The 25132-nt window shown below is 40.0% G+C and overlaps 2 protein-coding genes and 1 non-coding gene across 3 annotated transcripts; 1 reads left to right on the forward strand and 2 right to left on the reverse strand.

Annotated features, from left to right (window-relative positions):
* Nucleotides 1–4825: 4825 nt before the first annotated feature.
* Nucleotides 4826–5890, reverse strand: LOC105190474 (histone-lysine N-methyltransferase SETMAR). Its single transcript, XM_025298868.1, has 2 exons — nt 5582–5890; nt 4826–5518 (listed from the first exon to the last, which is right to left on the reverse strand). Exons 1-2 carry the CDS (start codon nt 5888–5890, stop codon nt 4826–4828), a joined length of 1002 nt encoding a protein of 333 aa, XP_025154653.1.
* A 10921-nt stretch (nt 5891–16811) lies between these two features.
* On the forward strand, nt 16812–17243 carry LOC112588552 (uncharacterized). Its single transcript, XM_025298859.1, has one exon. The coding sequence runs from the start codon at nt 16812–16814 to the stop codon at nt 17241–17243; it is 432 nt and encodes a 143-aa protein (XP_025154644.1).
* Nucleotides 17244–17323: 80 nt separating this feature from the next.
* TRNAA-GGC (transfer RNA alanine (anticodon GGC)) lies at nt 17324–17396 on the reverse strand. The gene has a single exon. It is a non-coding gene; the product is annotated as a tRNA-Ala (tRNA).
* Between the last annotated feature and the right edge of the window lie 7736 nt (nt 17397–25132).

The raw sequence follows: 25132 nt of genomic DNA on the forward strand, positions 1-25132 counted from the left end.
GCTAAAAAAAGGTTCGAGCGTGCGACGGCGCATGGAGCAAAGTAAGTGTCGCAGCTCAATGGGACGAAAAGTACCTAAAAGTATAGAATGTTTTCTTTAAAATACTTCGTTATAGAGCTTGATGCGATACTTATTCACTGAATTATGCAAATTTAACAAGAAAACCGCATTTTTAGCAAAATTTGGAACAACTCAGTGAAAAATGATCACATCGAGCTCGGTAAAGTAGGATTTTAAAGATAACACTCTATATTTTCATGTGCATTCGGTCCCATTACGCTGCGATACCTGATGCACACCATGCACCATCGCAAACATGGACCTTTGATTATCAATTTTGCATCCTCTCACTTTATCATCCGTCATTTTGAAAAAAATGGCCGAGCATAATTGCCATTCAGATATTCTTAAAGAGGACGTTTCAAGCTTCATTTTGCATTTCTGCGCATATTTGTATCTTCATTATTTACCAAGTTATGATCATTTGAAGTTTTGTAATTTTTTCCCAAATTTTTAGTGTACCGGGTTTTTTGCGTTTGAGTGTATTTCTGCAATATATTCTTTTATGTGGTATTTATTTTTGTTTTAATAACTTGTGTCTTCCGAAATGTCCTCTCGACAAGATAGATGCAGCAATCCTTTTCGTTGTCCTGGTGAAAAGGGCCACCTTGGTAAGGATTTGCGAAATGTACCTTCAAAACTACGAAACAAATTTCCTGAAAACGCTAAAATATGCACTGATTGTCGCAAGAAATTCTTTAGAAGAAGAAACAGCAAAACAAATTCTAGCGCTCATGAAAATTATTGTAGCAGCGATTCTAATGATGAATCGTCGATCGTTGTGAGTCATGATATCAGCCTAGAGAAACAGAACTAGAGGAACTATTGAATGGAATAAAACAAGTATTCAATTCTTTTTCTAAGTATGATTCTGATCATATAAAATTCTTAACGTTGGTTCCCTTTTCATGGAGTACACGGAAAATAGCTAAGGAGTTTGATTGTTCTAGATATACTGCAGAAGTTGCTAAGAATGTGCGTGCAAATGAAGGTATTTGGTCATCTTCTCCAGCAAAAACTGATAAACAGTTGTCCCTCAATACTATACAAAAAGTTCAAGACTTTTACGAATCAAATGAAAATAGTCGATTAATGACTGGAATAAAGGATACTGTTACCACTTAGATTGATAAAGAAAAAATTAAAATGCAGAAAAGGTTACTCCTTTTAGATCTAAAAGAATTACATCATTTTAAAACGAATTATCCTGACTATCCGATTAGTTTTTCAAAATTTTGCGAATTACGGCCACATCATTGTATACTTGCAGGTACAAGTGGTACACATTGTACATGTGTTTGTATCATTCATCACAATTGCAAGTTAATACTTGATGCTATCAACATTTCTAAAACATCAAAGGAAATGGATAATCCATTAAATGATTATAAAGATTGTTTGAAAGCTTTGATATGTGATAACCCTACTGTCTTATGTCATTTAAACGAATGTTCTAAGTGTCCAGATGATGACAAGCTTATAGAGACTATTCAATGCGCTCTGGAAAAAATAAACGTAATTGAAATTGTCTTTAGTATTTGGCAAACTACTGATAGAACGACTTTAATTACACAAACTTCCTAATCAAGAATTTTTAAAACAGCTTTCTTGTAAGTTACAACAATTAAAACCACATAATTTTATATGCAAAAAGCAGTCAGAATATTTCATGAACCAAAAAGAGAAACTCTGTGAAGGCGAAGTGCTTGTACAACTTGATTTCGCAGAAAATTATGCATTTGTTGTGCAAGATGCAGCTCAAGCATTCCATTTTAGTAATAATCAGTGCACTGTCATTACAGTCGTATATTATTATTACTGTAATGAAAAATTGCTACATGGTAGCATGGTATAATAATATTGTCTAATTGTTTATCACACGATATAGTTGCTGTACACATCTCCCAAAAGCTGATCATAAATGAATTAAGAAATAAATATGCAGTTAAAAAAATTATCTATTTTACTGACGGTGCCAAGTAGCATTTTAAAAATCGCTTCCAAATGTGTAATTTGTTACATCACAACGAGGATTTAGGAGTGCCAACGGAATGGCATTTCCATGCTACTGCACATGGAAAAGGAGGTTGTGATGGAGTAGGTGCATCTTTTAAACGAGAAGCAGTACGAGCTAGTCTCCAAGCTCCAGCAACATCTCCTATTTTAACTCCTGAGACCTTGTTTGCTTGGGCAGAAAACAAATTTTCAAATATTAAGATTTTATATTTTAGTGACAAAGAACATAAAATAGTAATAACAGCTCTTCGAAATAGAATTCAAAACGCAAAACTTATTCGTAACATATAAAAACAACACGCATTCATACCAGTAGCAGATAAAAACTTACTTATTAAGAGATTTTCTTCTAGTCCTGAAGGTATAACTTTTTCTTTATGAGATAAACATTAGTTCTCGCGTTATAAAAAAAAGCAATTTTGTTTCATGTTTAATTCATGATTCCGATGATAGAACAATAAAGGGGCATTAAATTTCTGTTTTACATTAAAAATAATAAAAATGTATATAATAATTTAAAAATAAAACCAACACAAAAAATACAAAAAAAATAAAAAAACAATATATAAAAAAACAAAAAATAAAAATGAAAAAGGAAAAAGTAATGTGGGCTTTGGAACATAATATTTAGACAGTCTTTACCTATAAACGCAGAAAGTTTTTTCATAACAAATCATTGAAAAATGATCGTGACAAATAATACAGCAGCTATACGAAATACGATAACTTGTTAATGTTATAGAAATGTATTAACAAGAGAAGAAAGCATTATTAAAAATAATAACATTATTTTCATCTTTCAGAAGTGGATACCAATAAAAACTAAATATTGGGTCTGGGAAAATGTTCGTGGCGTTTTTCCCGATAGATGGCGTCAATTGCAAATAACTCAGGAAACACAGATCGCAGCGACACTACTAAACGCTTGTTAGAAAGGTGACACTTCGAGCATTATTTTGAGTGTATATACATCGAAATTGGTGCAGTGGTTGGAAAGTTGTTTGCGTTTGAAAATGGAGAAAAGTAATGAAAAATTGCGTTATATTTTGCAATATTATTACGACAAAGGGAAGAACGCTGCGCAGACTTGTGAAAAAATTTGGAAAGGTGTTGTCTTCCATCATGACAACGCCCGACCATACACTTCTTTTATGACCCGTCAAAAATTGCGAGAGCTTGGTTGGGAAGTTTTGATGCATCCACCGTATAGTCCAGACATAGCACCCTCTGACTATCACTTGTTCCGATCTCTGCAGAATTCTCTCAATGGAATTAAGCTGGTTTCAAAAGAAGCCTGTGAAAACCACTTGATTCAGTTTTTCAACCAGAACCACAGAAGTTCTTCACCGATGGCATCATGGCTCTACCCGAAAAATGACGAAATACTGCCGATAATAATGGAGCATATTTGGTTTAAATAAATTCATTTTCACACTATAAGAAAACCAGTTGAATTTTACTAGAAAAACGCCACAAACTTTTTCCCAGACCCAATATTTCTTTGCAAAAACATAATTTTGGTTTTTTTATTTCATATTCGGATTCAGAGGCAAAATTATATTTAAAACGACTTTTGTACATTATGTGCAAGAAATAGCAAAGATTTGAGTAAGGAAATAATAAGGAAAACTCACCATTTTTTATTTGATCGACGAAATCAAGGTCATTATTTGACATTTTTAAAAATCACCACATGGCATCGAAAACTAGAAGCTTTAAGCTAAATTTTAGTGGATCAAAAATTAGATTTAGTTCAATACAATTTTGGGTTAAGAGGGTGACCGTTCTGACGTGGAATGACCCATATATATACATATACAATGTATTTTAAAAGAATATAAAATTTGGGGGTTAACTCTGTCCCTATAATGAAACATTGATGTAGCAAGTTAAATGGTCTGCAACCATATAAAAGGGTGGAAAACAAACATTCAAATTGGATCATATGATAGATTTATTCATTTTTTGTAATAATTATGTAGTCATAAATTACTACATGTATTCTTCAAATGCAGATTTGTATATAATATTTAATATCTTTTCTCTAAGTTCTCACTAATTATACAGACTTGCACTTGTCTATATATAATATCGTCGTGATGTAGTTCTGATTTATTAATTTAGCCTATCTTTCAAATGTTTCTTATTAATATATGCTGTCAGCTATACCTTATTGTTAACTTTTATCGCAATTGAAATCTTAAAATCTTTGAGAATTTCTATTCCTGAACTGAGACTGTTCAACGATTTGAGCTTTTCTAGGCATAATATCGTTTTCTAGTTCTAATTTATTATTTTAGTTGGCCTCTGAATAGCTTCTCAAGAAGTGTTGTCTCCTATACCTTGTCATAAATTTTATTGAAGTAGAAATATCTCAATCTTGAACAATTTTTTCTTCAATTGTCGTTGGCTGTATGTACTCGTGCTTTTGTGTGCATAATGTTATTGCGGTAAAGCTCTAATTTATATGTTAGTTTGTCCCTTGGTTGTTTCCTAAGGTATGATGTCTCTTGTACCTTGTCGTAAATTTCATTGCAACTAAAATATATATCAATTTTCATCTCAAGACTGACAAGGGGAGGACGCATCGACCGGGAAACGATTTGGAACGAAACTTACGGAGTTAATAGTACTTGACTACTAATATGAGAATTGTCCCAAAAGTAATGCACAGTTGGCTCTAACTAAAAAAATATTTATTGAAGAAGATACAAGTGATTACAGGCCTTCAATATAATCTCCTCCTTTATCAATGCACGCTTGCCAGCGGCGCGGAAGTGCTTGAATTCAGCGTCCCGTTCTTATTGAGCATCCGAATCTGTCGGGTCACTTCTCTTCGGAGCACTTCCAGCGTCGGAAAACGCACCCCCCGAAGGGGTTCTTTCATCTTGGGAAAGAGATCGAAGTCAGGTGGGCTCAGATCAGGACTATAAGCTGGGTGGCGGAGCCGTTCCCAGCCGTATTTTTCGAGAAGTTCGATGATCGGTGCACCGATGTACGGGCGTGCATTATCGTGCAAAATCAACACACCACTTTGCAACATTCCTGGACGCAGTTTACGGATTTTTGGGCGCAAGACATTCTGAAGAAAATTTTTGTAGTATGCTCCAGTGACACTAGTATCCCTCGGAACTTGATCTGTGGTGATTACGCCCTGTTTATCGTAGGCAAAGATCATAATTTCTTTCATTTTCGACTGTTGGCGACGAACTTTTTGTGCTCTCGGCGAACCTGGACTCTTCCAAACGTCGCTCTGAGACTTCAGTTCGGGCTCGAAGTCACGTATCCAGGTTTCATCAATTGCGATGATGCGATCGAGGAAGGTTTCACCTTCATTTTCATAACAAGCAAGCAATTCGTGCGCAATTTCCGAACGTGTTGCTTTTTGTTTAGCTGACAAGAAGTGCGGTACCCACCGCGCCGCCTTTCGTTTGCCTAGCACCTATGTTAAAATGCGATGCGCGCTCGTTTTCGAGATTCCTGTCTCCGCCTCGATTTCTCTTACTGTGATTCTCCGGTCTTCATCGAGCAACGTTGCAATAATTGAAGCGTTTGTGTTGTCAGCTGTTACAGTAGACGGCTGCCCCGCGCGCGGATCGTCTTCGATGCTTGTTCGACCTTCACGAAACTTCGTGTGCCACCTCTGTACTGTGCTACGATTCACAGTAAACCTTCTATACGCTTCTTTTAACGCGGCATGGATTTCGGGCACTTTTTTACCGCGTACTGTTTCGCTGCGAATATACGCACGTTGCTCTGTTGCTGAAATCCAACCCGACGGACTGTTCTCGTTGTTTTTCCGAATTTTTGGCATTTTCCCTTTAAACGAATCCCACTACCATATGATACTAACGTGGTCTTAAGACTTCAATCTACACACTGACGCTTCGATCAGCTGTCTACGTTGCCTACAATGCCCGCTAGAGCGTGCTGTGCATTACTTTTGGGACAACCCTCGTATATGCTCTTGACTACTAATATATGTTTGAATATTAATATACAGGGTGCACGATTTATCTGAAGACATTGAAATATCTCGAGAACTATGCATTGGATAAAAAAAAGTGGTTAATGAAAGTTGTTAATCTCGAAGGGGGACATCCAATGATACCAAACTCGACCTCCCACCCCACCCCCTGGGGGTGGGGGTTGGGGGCAACTTTGAAATCTTAAATGGAAATCCCCATTTTTTATTGTAGATACGGATTCTACGCCACAAAATACGTAAATTTTGTCCGAAACTTTTTTTTTGATTCGTGATAGATGGCGCTGTAATCGCAAAAAATTATATTTTCCGCAATTCTCCAGAAATGATCATTGGATTGAGAAATAAAAAATACCTGTTCAATATTTTTAAAGAACATAATAAAAGTTACTCCCCCCCATCCTCTCGGGGTAGGGTGGGTGATAACGTTCAAATCTCAAATGGGGACCCACATTTTTCATTGCAGAATTAGATTGTACGTGAAATTTTTATTGAAACAATTTTTTTCATTCGTGATAGATAGCGTTGAATCTTTCCGAGAAACTACTTTTAGCGTTACACAGGAACAACGACGAGGACGTAGTAGTTTTATGTTCCCTTTGGGTGCTTTTTTAATTTGAGTCCCCTTGCCTCTCACAGATCGGGGTGCTTTTTTAATGTGAGTCCCCTTGCCTCTCACTGTTCAATTAATTAGAGTAAGTGTTCGAATTTTTTACCTTCAACTTCAATACACTTATTGATCCTTTTTTCAAATGACTGTACACAGGATAGAAGCATATCTGCGGGAGTTTCAGCGCAAGCGTTTCTTATGCGTTCTACTGTGTTTTCACGAGTTTTTGGCACTTGTTGATAAACCTTATCTTTTAGGTAACCCCACAGAAAGAAATCCGGCGATGTCAAATCAGGCGACCTAGCAGGCCAATTAATCGGGCCACCTCTGCCATTCCACCGACCATTGTAATCACGGTCTAATACTTCCCGTGATCATTTCTGGAGAATTGCGGAAAATATAATTTTTTGCAATTACAGCGCCATTTATCACGAATAAAAAAAAAAGTTTCGGACAAAATTTACGTATTTTGTGGCGTAAAATCCGTATCTGCAATAAAAAATGGGGGTTTCCATTTAAGATTTCAAAGTTGCCCCCAACCCTCACCCCCAGGGGGTGGGGTGGGAGGTCGAGTTTGGTATCATTGGATGTCCCCCTTCGAGACTAACAACTTTCATTAACCACTTTTTTTTATCCAATGCATAGTTCTCGAGATATTTCAATGTCTTCAGATAAATCGTGCACCCTGTATTATATATACAGGGTGTTTGATAGCTGATCATGCAGACGAAAGTTGGAAATAGATTGGGTGTAGCCGAGAAGAAAAGTTATGTACCATAATGTCAAATTGGCAATAGTTATCGAGTTATTAATTAAAACATGTGAACTAACGAGCGCGTAGAGAGCGGAGGGCGATCGCAGTAAGCATGTAGACATTTGATACAGGCGGAGTCAGCGAGTGGCGATAGGCAAGCGCGTGCGGCGAGGGGCAACGTAAGCGACAAGAGGCGATCGCGCGCGACGAGGAGCGAGCGAGCGCGAACGACGAGGAGCGAGCGAGCGCAAGCGACAAGAGGCGAGCGAGCGAGCGCGAACGACGAGGAGCGAGCGAGCTATAATGAAAAAGCTATAAAGAAAAAGCTCGCTCGCTCCTCGTCGCGCGCGATCGCTTCTTGTCGCTTACGTTGCCCCTCGCGCGCGCTTGCCTACCGCCACTCACTGACTCCGCCTGTATCAAATGTCTACGTGCTTACTGCGGCCGCCCTCTGCTCTCTACGCGCTCGTTGGCTCACATGTTTTAATTAATAACTCGATAACTATTGCCAATTTGACATTATGGTACATGACTTTTCTTCTCGGCTACACCCAATCTATTTACAACTTTCGTCTGCATGATCAGCTATCAGACACCCTGTATATATATATATATATATATCAGGTGTAGTAAAAAGAAATCCATTATTTTTCCAATAGATGGCTTTAGTTATCTGTATCTCGCGTTGTATAAGTCCGATTGGGTTCCACTAGATGGCGTTAGAAAGATGAGATTTCGTACTAAAAAAACTTTTGTGACAGTTTTGTGATTAGTCGGCTGAGTTTTGTTTGAGCGCGCGTCAAAGATGGACACTATCAAAGAGAAAATACGCTATATTTTACAGTTTTTCTTCGATAAAGTCGAAAATGCAAGCCAGGCGGCTGAAAATGTGAATAGTGTTTATGGTCCTGATACTGTAACAGCCAATCACGCGCAATTTTGGTTTCGTCGATTCCGTTCCGGTAATTTCGATGTCAAAGATGCACCACGCACTGGAAGGCCAATTGTCGAAAATATCGATAAAATTATGGACATTGTCGAATCGAGATAATATAATTATCTTTATCTTTATTTTTTATAACGTTCTTTTGGAATTTGTTTTTAGAATTAGTCCTTTACGGGATTTTCTATATGGAACGGTTAATTATATATCCGAGAACTATTATCTTCGTCTTTATTTCTTTGTAATATTAAAAACAATTTTTTAAAAATCAATTTTTTTTCAACGGATTTTTTTTTGCGAAACAAATGGGCGCTTGGACGCGTGTACTTGGCGCCTTTTTTTACTTTTTTTTTTTAAAGTAATTTTGGTTAGATTTCACATCTGTTTTTTTACAAATATATATGTATATGTATGCATATATTTACGTTTATATGTAGATATATTTATTTATTATTATTATTATTAGGAGTACAAATAAGTTTCCGCCGTTTTCTATAAAAAATTAGGAATTTATTGTGAAAGAACGGTACATTACCGATACATAAGAGTTTTATTCAAAATATTGTCCATCACTAGCCACTACTTTTTCCCATCTTTCTGGCAGCATTCGGATACCACGTCGGCAGAACTCTTCATCTTTTGAGACTATCCACGAATCGATCCAATTTTTAGTATCCTCATATGATGTAAAGCGCTGCTTAGACAGGCCATGTGCCATCGACCGGAATAAGTGATAATCGGAAGGGACAATGTCTGGTGAATACGGCAGGTAGGATAGGACTTCCCAATTAAGTGTTTCCAAATAGGTTTTGACCGGTTTTGCAACATGTGGCCGAGCGTTGTTATGTAGGAGAATAATTTTGTCGTGTCTGGAGTAGTAATGGGCACGTTTTTCCTTGAGTGCTCGGCTCAATCTCATTAATTGTGTTCGGTAGAGAGCTCCTGTAATGGTTTCGCTCGGTTTGAGCAACTCATAATACACGACACCAAGCTGATCCCACCAAATACACAGCATGAGTTTTTGTCCATGAATATTCAGTTTGGCTGTCGATGTTGAAGCATGGCCAGGTAGTCCCTATGATATTCTCTTCTTTGGGTTATCGTAGTGGATTCATTTTTCACCACCAGTGACTATACGATGCAAAAAACCCTTTCTTTTATGCCTGGCAAGCAGCATTTCACACGTGCAAAATCGGCGTTCAACGTCTCTCGGCTTCAGTTCATATGGAACCCAATTTCCTTGTTTTTCAATCATTCCCAACGATTTTAAACGATGTGAAATTGCTTGTTGAGTCACTTCTAATGTAAGTGCAAGTTCTTCTTGCGTTTGACACGAATCTTCCTCCAATAATGCTTCCAATTCCGTGTCTTCGTACACTTTCGGCCTTCCACTACGTTCTTTGTCTTCCACATCAAACTCACCGTTTTTAAACTTTTGAAACCACTCACAACAACTTCTCTCACTTAAAGCAGTCTCATCATATGCTTCTACAAGCAATCGATGCGCCTCAGCTGCAGATTTCTTCAAATTAAAGAAGTAAATCAAAAGTTCCTGCAAATGACGTTTATTCGGCACAAAACTTGACATTTTCGCACGAAAAAAATTATGTGATGCTGATACGGAGTCACTAATACTTCAAGGTTATGTTATTACTAGATGTCCAAACTTACGATATTACGTTTTACATCTGACAATTTCAACATAACCTTCTGGTGGGGCCATCTTTTGTCAAACGGCGGAAACTTATTTGTACTCCTAATATTATTACTATTATTATTAAAGAGAAGAGGTCCCATCACCACCCCCGTCGTATTTTTTGGCATATATTATCTGATGGTCCTCTTTACTTATGTTGTTATAAAACATATTATTATCTATATATTTTATTATTTGTATATATAGGGTGCGTACGGTATTTGAGGACACTTATATATGTGAATGTAATTTCTGGAGAACAATTTTGTTTGTTTTTTTTCTTGTCAGATCATCAATGGAGGACTATAAAATAACGCAAGAAATGAAGAGATATGCAGTTATCGTCGTTATATGCGCGAAACACACCGATTTAGAAATCTCGAATTTTCTCAATTGCGCCCGACCATTCGTACATAAGGTTCGTCGTGAATTGGAAACATCAGCTGGCGATGTAGAAACTGTTGCAAAACGCAAAAAACATGAGGAACGTTCGGATACTACTAGAAATACAGAATTTGTCCAACAAGTGCAAGAGATCGTTGATGAAAGCCCTTCAAAGTCCATGAGGGCCTTTGCGAGGGACCTGAATGTCTCTGAAAGCCTAATCTGTCGAGTTGTCCACGAAGACCTCCGCTATACGTCCTACGTTATGCGCAGAGGACAGTTAATGTCGGCACAAACTCGGGAATAGACTTATCCGAGGAAAATGTCTTTTGAACAAGCTTAAGCACTCTGAAGTTCCTAACATGTTGTGGTTTTTTTCTGACGAAAAGAATTTCGACCAAGACCAAAAAATCAATTGGAGAAATGACAGGTGGTTATACTCACATCCTACAGAGGTTCCCCGTGTTATGCACACGAAGTTTCCAGCAACTTTATGGTTAGCAACTGTTATGGTTCCAGCAACTGTTAGGGTTTTAGGAGTTGTGAGCAACGAAGGACATGTTATGCCACCCCACTTCTTTGTCAGGGGCTCCGGGTGAATGCTGCCGCCTACATCGAGGTTTTAGAAAGTTGTGAAACCCTGGATTAATAGTGTACGTGGGGATAGACCATACATATTCCAGTAAGACCCTGCTCCTTCACACAAAGCCATGACAACGCAAGATTGGATGACCGAAAATTTCTATGAACACATTACCCCAAACTTATGGCCACCTAGCTCCCCAGACCTTAATCCCCTGGATTATTACGTATGGGGCGTAGTTGAGCAGGAGACCAATAAACATCCTCATAATAATATTTCATCACTGAAGGATGCTATAACAATAACAATGATCAAAATGAACAAAGAGCATTTGATTCGTGCATGCAATCGTTTCAGACTCCGGATTGAGTCCGTTATTGCCAGTAATGGGGATTTTATTGAATAATTGTATAGTCTAGGAGTCAATTAACGTCATGTAAAAATTTCATGGAATTATAATAAATTTTGCAAAAAATATGAACAAATTAGTTTTAATGTCAATTTGTCCTCAAATACCGTACGCAGCCTGTATTATTTATTATTTATCAATTTCCCTTAAGAAAAGTATATAAATGTTTCTAGCACCTCTTGGCCATTGTCTTTCATTAATTTGCATATCATCAGCTTCGATTCATACATTAGAAGTCCCTTCTCTACAAATACTTATATAATGACTATTATCAGTACTTGATCCATGATGAAATATGGCATCCATAACTTTATAAAATTGGCCAGCTATTAATACTTTAGTTGTTGAAACAACGTATATATTAATTGTAGGTATTTTTATCAATTTATCACCCTGTAACGAAAATAATATTATACGTATAACAGTTATTTTTTGTGTCAATATTAATTCATTTTTAAACAACATATCGTTTCCTGCACATTGTTCACATGATTTATTAAACGATTGATACCAATGTGAGAACGTAACATTAATCAAATCTTGAAGCTTATAACTTTTCTTTTTCAAATCATTAATAGGAATTGGAATAATTATATTATTATTTGTAATACATTTTGTATTATTACAAGATTTACCAGGTATGTCGGTAATTACTTTCCGGTTTTTGTAACAGATGTCACTAGCCATAAGTATGCAATGTTATGATTTGATACATATGTCATTTTATTCTACTGACATTAACCTCAAAACTACACAAGTTACGTTCCGCCAAAATAACAGCGTTATAGATTAATAATTTTTTGAAAATGTCGAGTTTTGTGCCTGAAAACGTGCATTTGCGGCACGCATTTTCTTTTCTTGTTTAATCAAAAGAAAAAAGCCGCTGAAAGTCATCGTTTGCTGGTAGAGACTTACGGTGAGTATGCTCCAACCATAAGAACATGTGAAACGTGGTTTCGACAATTCGAATGTGGTGATTTCAACGTTCAAGACAAAAAACGTCCTAGTAGGCCGAAAACGTTTGAAGATGCGGAATTGCAGGAGTTATTGGATGAAGACCCAACACAAACTCAAAAACAATTGGCAGAAAAGTTGAATGTGAGCCGAGTAGCAATTTGTGAACGATTACAAGCGATGGGAAAGATCCAAAAGATGGGAAAATGGGTGCCACATGAATTGAATGACAGGCAATTGGAAAATCGAAAAATCGTCAGTGAAATGCTGTTTCAAAGGTATGAAAGGAAGTCATTTCTGCATCGAATAGTAACGGGTGATGAAAAATGGATTTATTTCGAAAATCCCAAGTGAAAAAATCATGATTATCACCTGGCGAAGGCGGCCCATCGATTGCAAGGCCAAATCGCTTTGGTCACAAGACCATGCTCTGTGTCTGGGACCAGGTTGGTGTCGTATATTATGAACTGTTGAAACTTGGAGAAACAGTTAATACTGATCGCTACCAACAACAAATGATCAATTTGAACTGTGCATTGATCGAAAAACGTCCACAATACGCTCAAAGACATGATAAGATGATTTTGCAGCATGACAACGCGCCGTCTCATACAGCAAAACCAGTCAAAGAAGTGTTGAAATCACTTGGATGGGAAGTTTTATCGCACCCGCCGTACTCTCCAGACCTGGCTCCATCCAACTACCACCTTTTCGCATCGATGGGGCACGCGCTTGCAGAGCAGTACTTCGCCGATTTCGAAGAAGTTAAAAAATGGCTCGACGAATGGTTTAGCTCAAAGGAGAAACAGTTCTTTTGGAATGGCATCCATAAATTGCCTGAGAGATGGGCAAAATGTATAGAATCAAATGGCCAATACTTTGAATAAATATATTTTAACTATCCATTGTAAATAACGTGTTTTCTTTAGCGAAAAAACTGGAAAGGAATTACCGATACACCTGGTACATCGACTTATTGTACTTTATATTCCAATAAATTTCTTATATAATCATATTTTGCTAGATCAGTTTACAGTGAACATGTTTATGAATCAATTGATTATCTATAAGTAATCGTTCTTAAATTTTTCAGGAACAAGATTTACTCGAAGCAGTGGACCAAATGGAGGCAGCAGCTCAACTTTTAAAATTGCAAGAAGAAATCAAAATATTAAGAGCGAAAATAAAGGAACCACCGCCACTAACTCCAACAATCGGAGCAAGCAGAGAAACAAAGTAAGTATTTATTATTACATATTTATCGACCTTTTATATAGTAGAAATATGACAATGATATTTATAATAACGTTTTTATAATTACAGATCCAAAAAGATGGCAGCGTGCCTGGAGATAACGCCGTACAGGCCGCAGGAGAGGACGCGGGGAACACTTATTTACGAAGCCATAAATTTTTAATTCAATTTTTAATTATACATATAAAATATATATATGTTACATTTAAAATATGTAGAAGATAGTCTCCATCTCCTGAAAATAAAATATATTATTAATTCGATATTACCATGTATTAATTTAATATTTTACCTAATCATCATTGGTTCAGGACTTCCGCTTCCGGAGTGAAAGTGAAAGTGTGGTGAAAAGAGAGTGCGTGAAAGAGTGGTTGAAAGAGAGAGAAAACGGGATCGGAAAAAGAGAGCAGAGGGGCAAGGGAGCTAGGGGAAGAAGTGGAGGAGGGAGTGTGGGTAGGACGGGAGAGAAGATAGGGGAGGAGGGAATGAAGGGAAAAAAGGGACAGAGGAAGAGAGGTTAGGAAGAGGAAAGCAAGGAGAGGAGACCAAGAGTTTAGGAATATAAACGAGTGGAAAGTTGGGTTAAGAAGGAAATAGGATAGGAAAATACACCAGACGGAAGAGAAGAGGCGGGATTGGTAGATGAGAAAGAAAAAGCTAGGGAGATAGTAACTAGGAAGGAACTAGAAGGTCGGGCGCGAGAGACGGGGAATAAAATAAAATAAGAAAGGCGAATGGCCGAGCGGTGAATGAAGATGGATGAGGAGAAGGGTAAGGGAGGAGGGGCGGAAAGAGAGAGAAGGGATTGGTCGAGGAACATGACGGAGGAGATTTGGAAGAGGAAGAGAGAGAAAGAGGAAAGAGACAAGGAGGAGAGAGAAGAGGGAGGAGGGCAAGAGGGACAACAGTTTGCATTCAAAATAGGAGAAGAATGATGAGGTCACTACAAAAAGGAGAGGGGGAGAAAGGGGGGAGAGAAATGGTATGGTGGACGAGAATAAAGGAGGAGTGGAAGAGGGAAATGAGAGAGAGGTTAAAGGAGATGAAAGAAATGCTGAGAGAAGAGGTGAGAGGACAATGGGAGGAGATAAGAAGGGAATTAGAAGACCTGAAAAAGAAAATGGAGGGGAGGGAAAGAGATAGAGAGGAATTAAGAGAAAGAATAGAAAGGTTAGAGGGGGAAAATAGGAGAAGGAAAGAGAGAGAAATGGAAGAGATAGAAGGGGAGAGAAAGGAGAAAAGAACAGATGAAAGAATGAAATAGAATGAAGAAAGAATGAAGAAATAGAGCGGAAGATGGAAATGAGAGAGAAAGGAGAGAAGGAGGAATATAATAGTAAGGGATATAAAGGGAGGAGAAGGGGAGAGGTTGAGGGAAATGATAAGAGAACTAGGAATAGAGACGGAGGTGAAGGAGTTGAAAAAGATGAGAAAGGGGAAGGAGAGAGAAATAGAGATATAATAAGAGTAGAAAGGATGGAAGGAAAAAGGGAGATAATGAGAAGAAGGAAAGAGATAAAAGAAAAGGGAATAAGGGTGGAGGACGACCTAACATGGAAAGAGAGGAAAATGAGATGGAATATTGAAAAAATAGCAAGGGAAAAGAGGGGGAAAGGAAGAAATGTATGAATAAAATATGGAAGGATACAGATAGAAGGGAAATGCTGGAGATGGGATGAAGAAGAAGAAAAATTAAAGGACAGTGAAGGAGAAACAAGAACAGAGAAGGAGGAAGGGGACAAGGGGAAGAGGGGGAAAGGAAAGGTAGTGGAGGAAAGAGGGAAGAGGGAGGAGTGGAAAACATGGAAGGTGATGTTCTGGAATGTGGCAGGACTGTGGAATAAGGATAAGGAGTTTTGGGAGAGAATAAAGGAATAGGATGTGGTTATGATGATGGAAACATGGGTGGACGAGAAAGGATGGGAGAAACTGAGAGGACGGTTACCGAAGGAATTCAGAAGATACAAACAGTGAAAAGAAGGAGCAAAAAGGAAGAGCATGTGGAGAGATGCTAATGGGGATAAAGAGAGAAATAGGAATGATAGAGGAGGAAGAGGAGGAACAGGAAGGAAGGATGAAAAAGGTGATAAGAATGGGGAGGAAAAATGGAGAATTATTGGGCTATATGTGAGGGGAGATATGGAAAGTAAAATGGAGGGGATAAAGAAATGGTTGGAAGAAAGGGAAGAGGAAAGTAGGACAGTAATAGGGGGAGACTTTAATGCAAGGACCGGAGAGGAAGGGAGATGGAGAGAAAGGGAGGATTGGAGAAGAGGAGGAAAAGAGAGATGCTCAAAAGACAAAACGGTAAATAAGGAGGGAAGGAGAGGGAAGGTGCACATTATAGAGGAAAGGGGATGGGTCATCTTGAACAGAGGAGTGAAAGGGGATGAAGGGGGAGAATACACACATGCAGAGGGGAGGGGAGAGTCAGTAGTTGACTATGCTCTGGGAAATGAAGAGGTAATAGAGGAGATAGAGAAGATAGAAATAGGGGAGGATGTAAATTCAGACCATCAATCAATGGGATATGGATAAAGGGAGAATGAGAAAGGAGAAAGAAGGAAGGAAGAAGGAAGGAAAGGCCCGGTAGGGGGAGATGGGATAAGGAAGGAATAGAAAAATTTTTAAGGGAAATGGGAAGGATACAAAGGGGAAGAGAAAGAGTGGGGGGGGAGATAAGGATGATGGAAGAAAGGATAAGGAAGGTGATAAAAAAGGGAGAGGAAGGAAAAGAAGGAGGAAAAGAGAACAGGAAGGAGTGGTGGGATAAAAAATGTAAGGAGAGGAAGGGAGAGGTGAGAAGAGAACTAAGGAAGTGGAGAAGAGGAAAGGGAGGGGAGGTGAGGAATATAGGAAAAAGAAAAGGGAATATAAAAAGTTATGTGACAGAAAGAGGGAGGAAGAGAGAGAAAGATGGGAGAAAGAAGCGAAGGAGGCAAAAACAGAGGGGAAAGTGTGGGAGATAGTGAGAAGGGAGAGGGGCAGAGGGAAGAGAATAAATGAATTGATAAAAATGAGGGAATGAAAGGAGCATTTCATGAGAATGTTAGGAGTAGAGAGAAGAATAGTGAGAGGAGAAGCAAGGAGGGGGGAAATGAGAGGGAAGAGGAAATAGAGAGAGAAGAGATAAGAAAGGTAATAAGGAAGTTGAAGGAAGGCGATGGGAAAAGATGGAATACTAAATGAGGTGTGGAAATATGGAGGGGAGGAAATAGAGAAATGGGCATGGGAGGTATGCAGAAGGGTATGGGAAGGAGAGGAGTGGCCGGAGGATTGGAAAGAAGGAATAATAATACCGATAAGGAAGAAAGGAAAAGGAGAGAAGGTAACGGAATATAGAGGGGTAACATTGATGCCGTCGTTATACAAGATCTACACGGCAATGTTAGCAGAAAGAGTGAGGGAAGAGGTGGAAGAGAAAAGACTACTGTCAGAGAGTCAAGCAGGTTTCAGCAAGGGGATAGGATCAGTTGATATGTACGTATTGAACTACCTGATCAATAGACAACTAGGAAAGAAAGGAGGGAAATTGATAGCGATGTTTGTAAATTTAAATGCGGCGTTTGACCATGAAAGAAGGAGGGCGTACTAGGTGGCGACGGGACGCCGTGCGTTCGGGACCTGCATCTCATTTTTCGTTCCGAGGAGAGAAAAATATCGAGAGCGCGGTAGTCGCTAGACCGGGAATCGAACCCGGGTCTTTCGCTTGCCGGGCGACTGCTCTAGACCACTGAGCTATCTGACGCTCCACGCTCACGACACTCTCCCCTCCCCAGATAACGTTGAGAGATGTCGTTCGGAAGCGACATCTCTAGTGCTATCCCGAGCGCATGGCGACTACAGAGAGAGGCATTGTTACTTGTACCTGGTGGTACAAGCTGACAGTCTCTCAAAGTCAAAGGTTGCTATCCTTTTAAGACCTGCTGTCCATGTATGCCGGCCTCCACCGTTGCCCCTCCTTATCCGATGCAAATAATAGAAATAAGCCCCGGGGTCGACGCCATATTTTGGCTGCCCCCGGGCGCTTGGACACGTTTTGCAACGCGCCGAAGGGGGATCCACCATGAAAGAAGGAGAGCGTACTAGGTGGCGACGGGATGCCGTGCGTTCGGGACCTGCATCTCATTTTTCGTTCCGAGGAGAGAAAAATATCGAGAGCGCGGAGGCAAATTGATAGAGGCAATGAGGGAAAGAGGAGTAAGAGAGGGATTGGTGAATAGGGCAGAAGAAGTAATAAGGGAAATAAAGAGCAGGGTGAGAGTGGGGGAGGAGATAGGAGAAGAGTTTTGGATAGCGAAGGGAGTTAGACAGGGATGTCCATTGAGTCCGATATTATTTAACATATTGATAGCAGACTTGGAGGAGATGCAAAAGGGAAAATGGGGAGGGGTTAAGGTAGGAGAGGAAAAAGTATATACGCTGTCGTATGCAGACGACGTCGTGTTGATGGCAGAGGAAGAGAAAGAGATGAGGGCGATGATAGCGAGATTGGAGAAATACCTAGAAAGGAAAGGATTAGAACTGAATACGGAAAAAACAAAGGTAATGAGGTTCAGAAAGGAAGGGGGAAGGAAAAAGAAGAGAGAATGGAGATGGAAGGGAAAAAGATTGGAAGAAGTAAAAGAATATAAATATCTAGGATATATAGTACAGAGTAATGGAGGACAAGACGGGCAGATAAGAGAAAGGAATAGAAAGGCGGCGGTGGCAATGAGAGTGGTATGGGGAATAAGGAAGAGGGTATGGGACTGGAAGAGAAAACTATGGTTGTATGGTACGCTGGTATGGACGGTGATGGGGTATGGAGCAGAGGTATGGGGATGGAAGGAAAGGAAAGAATTAGAAGGGACACACGATAGGTAGATAAGATGGACAATGGGGACAGAAGGAAGAACGCCAGGGTACTTGGTAAGGGAGGAGACGGGGAGAGAGAAGATGAGGGGGAGAGCAGGGAAGAGAGCATAGAATTTCGAGAGGAAGCTGCAAGAGGGAGAGAGAGGAGAGGTGGCAAGGAAATGTTGGCAGGAAATGAAGGAGAAGTAGAAGCGGAAGAGGGTATTAGGAAAGTGGGAACAGGAGAGAAGGGAGTTCATGAGGGAGAGAGAGATAGGGGAAGAAATATGGGAGACAATGGAATATGAAGAGGTGGAAAAAAAGGATAGTGAACTGCAATGGAAGGAGAGATGGAAAAGAATAAAGGAATCGAGGTACAATAAATGGTACAAGTATGTGAAAGGAGAAGGGATACCGGAATACTTAGAGAAGGAATGGGCAGAAGGGAGATGGAGGAGGGTATGGAGATTCAGGATAAAAAATGAAATAAGAGAGAGAGTATTGGGAGAAGGAAGAGAAAAGGAAATAGGGTGTGCGAGAAGGAAGAAGAGACATGGGAGCACGTATGGAAGGAATGTATGAGGTGGGAAGGAGGGGAAGAAGTGGGTCGGGCAGAGATAGTGGAGATGTTGGGTGAAAGAGGAGAGGGGGAGGAGTGGATGAAGAGGATAAAAGGATGGAGGAAGGGGGCAGAAACCGAGTGGGGGGAGAGAGAAAGGAAGGTTCGGAAGCGGAAGGTCCAAAATAGATAATAAGTAGATTTAAGTAGAGATAAGTAGTAAGTAAGATAGATGTAAGTTAGAAATAAGTTAAAAGTAAAAATAAGTAGTATGTAAGTCAAGTAAGTAGATAGGAGAGAGGGGTGTGTGCGTGTGTGGCAGGGCTAGGAGGAGAGAGACGCGGATGTAAAGTGTAAGACGGCGATAGAGGGAGAAGCGAATTGTAATTCCTGAGGGAAAACAATAAAAAAATACATACATACATACCTAATCGTTATTGTACATCCTGAAATCTCTGCACTTGTAATAGATAATATATTAGTAATCATTTAACTCTGAATTCGAATATGAATACTTTACTAGACAACTTTAAAATTATGATATTAGGTGTACAAATTAGTTCGGTCCGTTTTCAAAAGATGGCTTCGGCTGTTATGAATGGTTCATAGTGACTGCCGATTTTGGCGGTTTCAAAGAGATTAGACATCTGCCAATAATATTCAGTTTATATCGCTTTGAGTTTCATACAAAAACCTTGCTTTTTACAGTGTTGAAAATGTCGAATTTTGTGTTAACCAAGCAGCATTTGCGGGAGGTTTTAATTTTCTGCTTTAATTCGAAGAAAAGAAATGCAGCTGAAGCCCATCGAATGCTTATTGAAGTTTATGGTGACGCTGCTCCAACTGATAAATCATGTAGGGAATGGTTTCGACGTTTCAAGGATGGATATTTCAGCGTTGAAGACAAGCCTCGCTCTGGACAGCCAAAAAAATTCGAGGACAATGAATTAGAGGCATTACTCGGAGAAGATCAGAGTCAAACGCAAGAGGAGCTTGCAGAATCATTGGGAGTGACTCAACAAGCCGTTGAGACCTGGATACGAGCCGGAAAAGCGGCCGGAATACGAGCAAAGACATGATAAAGTTATTCTTCTTCATGACAACGCTCGGTCTCATGTCGTAAAAGTTGTAAAAAAATATTTGGAAACGCTCAAATGGGATGTTTTACCGCACCCGCCGTATTCTCTGGACATTGCTCCTTCTGATTACTGATTGTTCCGAAGGATGCAGCACGATTTGGCGGGTCACCGGTTCACTTCTTTCGCAGAAATCGAAAATTGGCTCCAAACTTGGATCGCCTCAAAAGACGAGTCATTTTTTCGAGATGAAATTCGAAAATTGCCTGAGAAATGGGAGAAAATAGTAGCTAGCGATGGAAAATACTTTAATTGATATGTTCATTCATGTTGTTTTGAAATAAATACATTTTTTAACACAAAAAGCGGACCGAACTAATTTGTACTTCCAATATTAAAACAAGCCTTAAGTATTAGGTGCGCAACTAAGTTTCCGCTGTTTTTCAAGAGATGGCTCCAGTAGTAAGTGCTGGTCGATTGTGACATAACCAAAACGTCATGAACCAAGCTTAGACATATGGTAAACAAACCGCTTTGACACATTAGTGATTTTGTTTTCATATACTTTTGGTTGTGTGAAAATGTCTTATTTTGTGCCAAATAATCGTCATTTGCGGGAAGTGTTGCTTTTCTTCTTTCATTCGAAGAAAACGGCGGCTGAAGCGCATCGAGAACTCCAAAAAGTTTACGGAGATGCTGCTCTAAGTGAAACAACGTGTCGTGATTGGTTCCGTCGCTTCAAAGACGGTGATTTCGATGTTGACGACCGTTCGCGTGAAGGAAGGCCAAAAACCTTCGAAGACGCTGAATTGGAGGCATTGCTCGATGAGGATCCGTGCCAAACGCAAAAAGAGCCTGCTTCAGCATTAGGAGTTACCCGCCAAGCCATTTCCAAGCGATTGCATGCGTTGGGAATGATTCAAAAACAAGGAACTTGGGTTCCTTATGATTTGAAGCCAAGAGACGTTGAGCGTCGTTTTTTCGCATGTGAACAACTGCTCCAGCGGCAAAAAAGGAAGGGTTTTCTTCATCGCATCGTTACGGGTGATGAAAAATGGATTCATTACAGCAACCCAAAGAGAACAAAATTATGCGGACTACCCGGTCATGCTTCTACGTCGTCGGCTCGGCCGAATATTCACGCTGCGAAGGTTTTGCTGTGTATTTGGTGGGACCAGGGCGGTGTTATTTATTATGAGCTGTTGAAACCGAACGAAACCATCACTGGGGAACGGTATCGAACTCAATTGATGCGATTGAGCCGAGCACTGCGCGAAAAGCGGCCACAATACGAGCAGAGGCACGAAAAAGTGATTCTACAGCATGACAACGCTCGGCCTCACGTTGCCAAACCCGTTAAAACCTACTTAGAAACGCTCAAATGGGAAGTCCTACCCCACCCGCCATATTCCCCAGATATTGCGCCGTCCGATTATTACTTGTTCCGTTCGATGGCACATGGTCTGGCTAATCAGCAGTTCCGCTCATATGAAGACATCTCAAAATGGCTTGATTCGTGGATAGCCTCAAAAGACGAACACTTCTACCGTGACGGTATTCGAGCTCTGCCAGAAAGATGAGAAAAAGTTGTCGCTAGTGATGGGCAATATTTTGAATGATTCATTTGTAACCATTTTTTCACAATAAAGTTGCATTTTCATCAAAAAAACAGCGAGAACTTAGTTGCGCACCTAATATATTATGCGTATCTAACTCTAAGGGCGAGAGCACAGACTTCTGCATAATGCATAATATACAACGCATAAGAAAATCAACCAATCAGAGTTCGTCATTTCTGTCCTGAGGAGGGAAATGAAGAAAACTAATTGGTTTATTCTCTTATGTGTTATGTATTATGTGTTATGCAAAAGCCTGTGCTTTTACCTTAAGACTTGTATTAATAGTTGCAAATTCAAAATTGTCTCTAGTAAGATATTCAGATTTGAATTCAGAGTTAAATAAGAGATCTTCAGTCGAAGCGTTATTACAAATATATGGATGTCACATATGTATCATTTAACTGAAACATTTAAATCAAACTTTAAATAATTATCTGAGTATTTTTATAAATAATTAGACAAGTTTCAAATGACAAATGTTAACTGATGTATACCTAAGTAAAAAAGTGGATCTAAGTTTCTCACACAAAATCGCTTCGCTCTCATGTGCACTTAGCGCATGTCTTTTTGTAATTTTATCAATACAAAAGCGTCCAAGAGAAACATAACTTATATATTGCGACGTTATCTTCTTTGCCGTTGGCCCACGCGCCCCGGCCGTTCGTACTCGCACAAAAGTGTTGGGCGCCAGGTGCGGATAGCCGCACCGATCACCAACACGAAAAAGAAATAATTAACGGTCGGCCACGACGCGAGAGTTCGACGGACCCGGTAGCTCTATGGGAATTATTGTCGGTAGACGGGATGGGTTCTGGCGGGAATTCGGAAACGGGTGAGAAAACACAAGAATGCGGTATTCTAAGCGGTACTGCGATTTATTCGGTTTCGGGAATCGATAAGCTCCGAAACCCCGGTACAATTACTAGTCGCGTTAATTCCGTGGAATCGACACCGCTTGCTCCGCTTGCTCGCACAATCAATGCGCGGGACACAACACGACTCCCAACCAAGCTCCCGGAGCTTCTGGCGAGTCACTATCGATGTGTGTGGCCTGGCGTTGTTCTGATGGAACACACTTCCTCTCCTATTGGCCAAAGCTGGCCGCTTCTGGGCGATTGCTTCCTTCACACGGTCCAATTGTTGACAGTACAGTTCCGAGTTAAGAGTTTTGCCGTAGGGGAGCAGCTTATAGTAGATAATTCCCTGCCAATCCCACCAAACACACAGCAAAACCTTCCTGGCCGTCAATCCTGGCTTGGTCACCGTTTCCGCCGGCTCACCGCGATTCGACCACGACCGTTTTCGCTTGACGTTATCGTAAGTGATCCACTTTTCATCACCAGTGACCAACCGCTTCAGAAATGGGTCGATTTTGTTGCGATTCAGCAGCGATTCGCAGATGGAAATTCGGTCCATGAGGTTTTTTTGCGTTAACTCGTGTGGCACCCATAGATCGAGCTTCTTTTTGTATCTAGCCTTATTCAAATGGTTCCAAACGGTTTTTTGTGCAATCTTTAGCTCTTGGGCAATCGAAACAGTGCTTACATGACGGTCGGACTCGACAATGTCCATGATTTTATCGATATTTTCGACAATTGGCCTTCCAGTGCGTGGTGCATCTTTGACATCGAAATTACCGGAACGGAATCGACGAAACCAAAATTGCGCGTGATTGGCTGTTACAGTATCAGGACCATAAACACTATTCACATTTTCAGCCGCCTAGCTTGCGTTTTCGCCTTTATCGAAGAAAAACTGTAAACTAAAGCGTATTTTCTCTTTGCTAGTGTCCATCTTTGACGCGCGCTCAAACAAAACTGAGTCAACTAATCACAAAACTGTCAGAAAAGTTTTTTTAGTACGAAATCTCATCTTTCTAACGCCATCCAGTGGAACCCGATCGGACTTATACAACGCGAGATACAGATAACTAAAGCCATCTATTGGAAAAATAATGGATTTCTTTTTACTACACCTGATATATAAATTATACAGAATGTCCGATAAATCGCTACAAAGAACTCGTAGAGACAACTGTTTTGCGATATTCGTAATAATTATTGAGTTATTAATTATAGAAATTTGACGAATGAGCGCGCAACGAGATAGATGATTGGAGAAGAATACATACACTCGCGTTATTACACGGACCAGTCGATCCAGATGTCGATCTTACTGTTGTCGATATGTGATGAGAGGAAGGACAACGTGCCACTGTTCGTGTCTTATCTTGCAGCTCCTGTGTCTCGCCGCACGCTGGCTGGTTTAGGCTGGATCGACAGGACTACGCTAAGTCCGAGTGACTCTTCTACGAGGGTTGCCTTTTATATTTCGGGAATGGACGATCCAGGTGCTGCCATCTGACAACCGACGTCCCTAACGTAAAGTTCGACTTTCTGTCAGTATACTTACTCACAACGTTTTGATGTCCATGCGCCATTTGTGTTGTTTACAGTAACATGAAAAATTGATGTCGGCCAAGAAATTGAATTAAGTCGTGAACATTTCCGTGCGATTATTTTTTACAACTTTCGACGTGGATTATCTCAACAATAGTGCATCGATGAACTTAATTCGACTTTTGGCGATGAAGCACCATCAAAAACCACTATATATCGATGGTATACGGAATTCAATCGTGGCCGTAGTTCGCTTAGTGATGAATTTCGTGAAGGTCGTCCAAAATCGGTTGTTGTTCCAGAAAACATTGATGCTGTGCGTGAACTGATATTGCAAGATCGTCATGTGACTTATCGTGAGATTGAGGCATCCTTGGGCATTAGTGGGACCAGCATACATTCAATATTGCATGAACATTCGGCTGTCAAAAAAATTTGTTCGCGTTGGATCCCACATAATTTAACAATCGCTCAAAAAAAGGCTCGTGTCGATTGGTCGAAAGAAATGGTCAAGAAATACGATTGCGGTGCTTCAAAACACGTCTATGATATTGTAACAGGTGACGAATCATGGATCTATGCGTATGAGCCCGAAAGTAAACAGCAGTCGACTGTATGGGTCTTTCAAGATGAGCCAAATCCAACAAAAGTTGTTCGCGCACGAAGCACTTCGAAGCAAATGGTCGCCTGTTTTTTTGGAAAAATCAGACATGTGGCAACTGTACCATTAGTGCAATGTCGGACGGTCAATTCTGAATGATACACAACCATTTGTTTGTCAGAAGTCTTCGGAAAAATAAGGGAAACCAACCGCCGAAGACGCATCATTCTCCACTAGGACAATGCGAGCTCTCACACATCGATTCAAACAAGAGACTTTTTGAGAACTGAAAAAGTCGAATTGATAGGTCATCCGCCGTACAGCCCTGATTTGGCACCCAATGACTTCTTTTTATTCCTGCAAATCAAAAATAAATTACGAGGTCAACGTTTTT

The sequence above is a fragment of the Harpegnathos saltator genome, unplaced genomic scaffold, assembly GCF_003227715.2.
Source record: "Harpegnathos saltator strain DR-91 unplaced genomic scaffold, Hsal_v8.6 scaffold243, whole genome shotgun sequence".
Taxonomy (NCBI): Eukaryota; Metazoa; Arthropoda; class Insecta; order Hymenoptera; family Formicidae; genus Harpegnathos; species Harpegnathos saltator.